Raw genomic sequence first — 7,096 nt, 5'->3', positions numbered from 1 at the left:
ATGTATGTTAGAAAAAAAAAGAAAACACAATAGTATTTTTGCATTGCGATATATATAGTTACCTATATGAATACTAGACCCAAAAAGATATTAAAAATCGATAAAAAGTTAAAAACAAATAACCTTAGTAGATAGTTAAAAAAAAAAAAAACACCTTACTAGATAGAAAAGCGTGTTTGACATGTCAATTAATTAGTGTAGTGGTCCACGGGCCCACCCAACTCTCATGTCACAAGTTCGATCATGCAAGCTGTAGTCTAAAGTTTACACGTCCGTATTTTTTAAAGCGTTTGAATTCAAATAGGTAGTACTCTCTTCTTTTCATTTTCTAATGCATAAAAAATAATACCTTCTTCTTCTTTCTTTTGTAGTACAAGAAAAATCTTGTTTTGTGAACAAGTGGGAATCTTGTTGTCGACACTCGACAGGCTAGCGCAAGTGGGACGACACTTGACTGCGCCACAAGTACTAGTTCTGTATATTTTATTTTTGTCGGCAACTGACTGTTATAATGTATTATTACACGAGTTAACGCAAGTGGGACAACACGTGACTGCTCCACAACTCCCACAAGTACTTTACTTTATTCTTTTTCGCTAGAGAGTCTTATAAGCTTTTAGTATGATTCTCTTTTCGGAAAGTGTTTCCACGCGCTCTCAGGATCACATAAACATAATTTTCCGTTTTAAGATTATACTTATATAATAAAAGGCGAACAAAACGGAGAAACTAGATCATGCTTTTGGACCTTTATATTCTTTTCTCTTTTTTTCCTTTGATAAAAGGGTTTTCTTCTTTATATTCTTTCTAAAATCATACTAGGATTTAGTAAAAGCATTTGTCTCCCTTCTCTACTTCTTCTGCTTTGTTTGTTATAATCATTAGAACAAAACTTTTGTTTGATTTTTAATTTGCTTTGATTCGGTATGATTCAGATCGATTACATAAAATTCAAATTTAAATTACCACTATCTCTATGCTAAGTTTTTTTTTTTTTGATAAACACTATCGGCTATCCGGTCGGCCCCGGTAGGAACGCACCGAGGTGCTACATAGTGGACTGGTCCACCGTGTTAACGGTTAGGCCCTTACGGGCTACCACTCTGTCTATCCCGAGTTTGGAATGCCTTCCGACTAAGTGCCAGGGGGTAGTCAGGCCGCCTGCATTTCTGGCTACCAGGTAAACCAATTAGGCCAAGGTCCAACTGACAGACTTCCCAAACAAATGTGTTTTTGTTTCCAGGGAGAATCGAACTCAGGTTTGGGAGTTTCACCATTTTCCAAAGCTTCCTCTGCCACTAGACCGCAAAAAAAAAAAAAAAAAAAAAAGAAAAAACTTGAGTTATTAAGACTAAACTTGTCACCGTAAATTTTCGTCACAACTTTGTGATATTTTTCGTTATGATTTTGTAACCAACTATATGGTCGCTAATCTGTAACTAATTCGTCACAATTGTTTTGTCATCTTTGTTGCTATGTGGAAATGTTTGATTAACTATTCTAATTTAAATGTAAAAAGCGTCTGATTGACATGTGTCAAAAGTAAATAAGAAAAAAAAAAACTGATATATATATATATATATATATATATATATATATATATATATATATATGTTTTTCGCATCATTCCAATTATATTAAGCGCATTTTAGGGACGTGTCTCCGTGTATTGGGCCTTATTTGAAAGTTTGACAAGAAAACATAAAATGTTGTATCAAAAATGTTTTTCCTAATGGCCAGGGCCGGTTCTAGGAAATTAGGGGCCGAAGCAACAAAAAAAAAAAAAATTTGTTTGGAAAAATAACCTATCATAGATTTTTTTGTTTGGACATGTACAGTAATTAAAATTTAGCTCCTTTAGAACTCTTTGAAGTTTGGACTTTCTCCTTTCTTATCGATCTGCAAACTTTTTAGTTGATTTTGTGGCTAAAGAGACTTTATGTAATTTGTATCGGGTCTGACTCATTAGATTTGCTCAACAGGTTGTCCAACATGGCTATCTCCTACTACAACGACAAGACGGTTAGTAATCGAATGAATCAAATAACTTTTTACTCTTGTTTGCTGATGAGTTTCTTAATTAGCTTATATAATTAGTGTGTTGGTTATGGTGATGCATGTTTGTAGGATACAAGTTTGGAACTTCTCAAGGTTTTGAGAGCAAATTTTCACCCATCTGCTGCAATCACGCTCTTACATCACGTTCGAAGCCAATGATCCTAAAGATGGTAACCAGACAAAACGTTACCAGGCAGTGGTCCTCTACTTGTCCTTTGATATTGAAGTATGCTCTTGCAAGCCTAAACCATCTTCTTGAATTTTTAGAGATGTGTTAGTTAAGCCCAATTTTTACATGATGATGAATATTATAAAGAATAGCTTGTTATGGATTGCTCATGTTTTGCAACGTGAGTTTTGTGAATGTGCTATTTTAGATTTGCAACATTTTCCAAGCGACCATAATAACCTTTGTGATCACATAATTTGTGAAGAAGATGTGGCATGAGATACTTTTGAATTAACAAACAAACGACAAAATACTTCGTGAATTCGTGTTATGTCCACTACAGAAAAAGTGAATTTGCGGTGGATATATAGGTTTCATATCAAAAGTGTAGTATATCAGAAAGCAGAAATCCCAAAAATAACACATAATTTGGTGCAGTTAAACGAAAAATTAAGTAAAAGTAAGCATATCAAAGTGTATTTATTAGTTTATATAAAGAATAAATTAATTAAGTGAAACATTAAGAAGATACAATATAATCTCTTATTTCTCTCGTTATTTCAAGCCAGAAAAACTATAAAAGTTTCGAAATCTATCAAGGTAAATTGGGGAAATCAAAACTATAAATACAATTGGAATCTTATTCTCTCATCCTCATTCCTCAACACTACAAAAAAAAAACATAAATCTTGAATCTCAAATTTCAGTCTTGATGTCACAGGAAACCAATATGGTGAAGATGAGGAACAAAAATAGGGAGAGAAACACAATGATAATGAAGAGAGAGATATTATTACTTTTGAGAATAGTCTTGTATTTAACGGTTGTTATCTGTTTTTTTTTTTTTTTTTTTTTTTTTTTTTTTGAGATTGAGAGTAATCGATCATTAGATTCAGGGCCTGACTGGTTTAAACGCAGCGGTTGCGGGAGTTTGCGGAAGCGGGCGGTTGCGGCTTCAAGCGTTACCAAGCGTTTTGAACGACTGGTTTAGCGTTTGAAAATGGGTGCGTTTGCGGAAGTTTTATGACTGGTAAACCAGCGGGTGCGGTAGCAGTTAAATAAAAAAATGACCAAAATAAATAAAAAATATTACAAAAAACAAAAACACCAATATTAGAAAAATTGAACATACTTAATAATTAAAACCATAAATAAATTACTAAATAATTATTCAAAAATAAAGAATTTTTTTAACAAGATAGTATTTTATGCATCTGGTTTAACATCAAAAATTGCATCAAATAATGAGACAAACTGTAAATAACATTGAATTCAATCAAAATGCAAGTGAGTTTATATTCGAGAAAACAAATCGAAACATATATTCAATCAAAAAGCAAAGTAATACGTAATGAAAAGAGAAAAAACGATGCCATGAAAAATATTCAAAAAGTTATACATGAGTGGTGAATGAATAAAAGGATATATGATACTTACGTTTGGTTCTTGATTTTCATCAATATGGGTGGAAGACATTGAGAGAATAGGGTTTCAGAATATTATTAGGGTTTCTGATGAGAACGTGATACAAAGATGAAAGATATATATAGGATTAATATATATTATAATAATTATAAGTAACGTTTGATTTTTTTATTTTTTTTAAATCCAACCGCTACCGCCCGCAACCGCAAATGCTTGCGGGAAGGAGCTTTTGAAATTCAGCGATTTCGAGCGGTTCGAAGCGGTACGGAGCGGTTTCTATGATTGGTACCAACCGCTAACAACCGCAACCGACCGCTAGCAACCGCTAGGAGGGTGCTAGCGGGAGAACAAATCAAGCCCTCAAGCGATGCCTACTTTGGCGCTACTTGTTGACCATTATGATTTTGATGAGTGGCTTTTACTTTCTGCAAAATTATTTGATTCTCTTTTTTTACACAACACATACGAGATCAAATTTTACATTTCGAAATTTGATTTTATTTACAAGTTTTTTTTTATTTTACTTGGTTTGGAATTTTGTCTTAGGGACATTGGAACAGAGAGCTTCACGAAACTCATAAGAGCATCTTTATTAATAGGTTTTTTAAAATATCACAAGAACTATCAAAATATTATATTAAACAAAATAATAATAAAAAAATAAGAAAGTATGCTTAAAATAAGAAAAATGGTTCTTAGCTAAGAGTTTTTGGATCAACTCTCTCCTTTTTTAAGAGTCTCTCTAATATTTAAACATTATTTTGTTATCAAAATTGTTTGGAAGTCTATGTAAGAATCTATTGATAACGGTGGTAAGATACTTAATAGGGGAAAAAAAAAAAAACGAATTTTAAGACAAGAAAACATGAAAAGGGGTACTACTGTATCTGTACGTGTTGGTAAAAATTCCGTCGAAGGACCATATGGGCCTTAGAGTCCAGGCCAGAACTAAATTCAAGGCCCAAAAGAGAAAAAGCAATTATATATACCCTCTTCAGACCTAAATCCCTAAAAGGGTTATCGAGTCTCGCTCTTGTCGAACAAATTTTAGCCATGTACTCATCCACCATGGTAATCTTCTTCTTACTCTACTCTTATGGCTTTTCTGATTCACTCTGGTTTCTTATCTTTGTTTCTCAATTGATGGTTTCTTCACAAGTTTGTAAGAAAATTACTTCAAGTTAGTTAGTAGTGTTTCTGATTTGATCTCTTGTACTTTTTAGGTTCCGAAACGGAATAACATTCCAAAACTGAGGTAAATTGAGAAATTGGCATGTGTAAGATGATGCATGTTTTCAGATGTCACGTTGATAGTATTATTATTGCAGTGACGTTGGGAGGATTAAGGTTACGGGATATGACACTGGTCTTCCTCTTGATGATGTCTACACGGCGTTGGCAGAACATTTCTCTTCATGTGGAGAGATCTGGGAGATTTATATTCCCTTAAAATTTGATGAGACTAAGACGAGTCTCAACAGGTTTTGGTGGCTTCTTCCTCCTCCATTTCTTTCCAATTCATCAGCTCAAGTTAAATATTGCTAACTAAAAAAACACTTGTTGTTGTTGTTGTTGTTGTTATTTCAGTCATGGTGTTATGTGTTTACTGGGGGGACAAGACGCAGTAGAGAAGGCCTTGCAACTTACTGGAAGTAACGTGGGAGGATGGAATGTCTCTGTTGAGGCTTATCCGTATCCGGCAAACGCAAACGAGTAAACACTGATTTCTTTAAAAAATAAGATTTGTTGATAATAATAATGTTTATCATCTTCGGCAATATCCTATTACTGCAGTAGGGTTATTGTAATAGTTGAAGGATATGACACTTCGCTTAGGAAGAGTCAAATCTCCAGGGCTTTGGTTAAACTTTTCTCTCCATATGGAACTATCACACGCCTCTCTTTTTTCAAGAAGAGGTTTGTGGCTTCTTTCTAACATGTTTCCCAACTTTCAATTTATTTAAAATTACTTTTTAACGACGACAGACTTGTGTATTTTGTTGATAATTTTTCAGCTCAGTTACAGCTATTGTTCACGGAAAAGACGTAGCTGATACCGTGACTCAACTTAATGGGAGCTACATGCGAGGACGCAAATTAGCTGTTTGGGTGACTGCCAAACCGGAAATACCTATACGCCTCATTCGCCGCCGCGTCAATTTCAGTAAACCTATTCCTCCTCTCCAAGATCCTTCCGCCATGGATGCAGCCATTCCAAAAAGCAGGTAAATTTATTTTCTGACAAACTTTTCTATCCTTCTCCAGTCACTTTTGTATCCTATAACCACAATTCAAATATTACTGTAAAATTTAGCTTTTCTTATTGAAATGGTTTTAACTAAATTCCTTCATATATAAGATCCTCCGGCATACTCTTTTCAAAACAATGAATAGAAGTCAGCTTGAGGTTTCCTTTGGCTACTTGACTTCAGTCCATTCCTTTGCCTTAAAACTGAATATTATTTAACTACTTTGTTCTTTTTGGGATAATCAAAAGTAGTCATGTCATTTGGGATATATCAGTTAGTACATTTGTTAATGGTATTCGATTTTAATTATTAGCTCACACGTAAATGGTTCTTTCAAATTCTTTCCCATCTTATAAATTTCTATGCTCTTTTCTTTTGGTATTATTGCAGGAGTGAAAGCTCCATGGCCCCATCTGAATCTGCTAAGAAGAAAGAGAAGATAAGTGAGGAAGCTACAGTGGAGTATAAAGCCATTTCTACTAGTGTTGAGAAGCAAACGCCTGACCCAGATGAGCTCAATGTTGACGACTTGTGTATGGGCAACCCCAACGGCAAGAAAGCTGGTCCTGGCAAAAGGGTATGCGGTCCTAAATTTCTTACATGATTACTTGCAATGTCATAGATTATGCAACAAGTGGCAGTGTGGTAAGAATGTGCACATTTAAAGAATTGACATTGGATAAGAATCGAACAAACTAGTGCCTTACTTATATTGGATAGAAAGTTAACAAACAAATGTCTGATAAGAGATGTCAATGTTGGGGCTCATTCTCTTTTCTCTGAGTGCAGGTTACTGTCCATTATACTGGAAAGCTTCATGAAAATGGGAAGATTTTCGATTCCACTGTTGGAAAATCTCCTTATAAGTTTCGTCTAGGTTGGTATTATAACTAGATTGCGAAAAGAAGAGCTTTATTAGTCTGTGAGTATACTTATCTGCTTGTTGTTACATGCATGCAGGTGTTGGAAAAGTCATTAAGGGATTGGATGTTGGTGTTAATGGTAATCTAGCTACTTTCTTACTTCTTTTTTTATTTTTCTCACTCTCTCTATATATAATGTTCATCTAGAATGTTGTTTTTATCTCTTTTCTTTTTTGAATATTTTGAAGGAATGTATGTTGGTGGCAAAAGAAAGCTTACCATTCCTCCAGCATTCGGGTAAATTAAAGCCTTTGCAAATCATTTTTGATATC

General features: G+C 34.2%; 1 protein-coding gene and 1 pseudogene across 1 annotated transcript; both read left to right on the top strand.

The window, feature by feature from the left end:
* Positions 1-4,624: 4,624 nt before the first annotated feature.
* Positions 4,625-6,383, top strand: LOC9307200 (annotated as a pseudogene).
* On the top strand, positions 5,852-7,065 carry LOC110227849 (peptidyl-prolyl cis-trans isomerase FKBP15-3-like). The gene is made up of 5 exons (XM_021023662.1): positions 5,852-5,877; positions 6,292-6,478; positions 6,691-6,778; positions 6,862-6,903; positions 7,013-7,065. Exons 1-5 carry the CDS (start codon positions 5,852-5,854, stop codon positions 7,063-7,065), a joined length of 396 nt encoding a protein of 131 aa, XP_020879321.1.
* The last annotated feature ends 31 nt before the right edge of the window (positions 7,066-7,096 follow it).

This window comes from Arabidopsis lyrata (assembly GCF_000004255.2).
Source record: "Arabidopsis lyrata subsp. lyrata unplaced genomic scaffold ARALYscaffold_6, whole genome shotgun sequence".
NCBI lineage: Eukaryota > Viridiplantae > Streptophyta > Magnoliopsida > Brassicales > Brassicaceae > Arabidopsis > Arabidopsis lyrata.
Note: the sequence above shows the minus strand (reverse complement) of the source record. Positions and strands in the feature narration are given on the sequence as shown.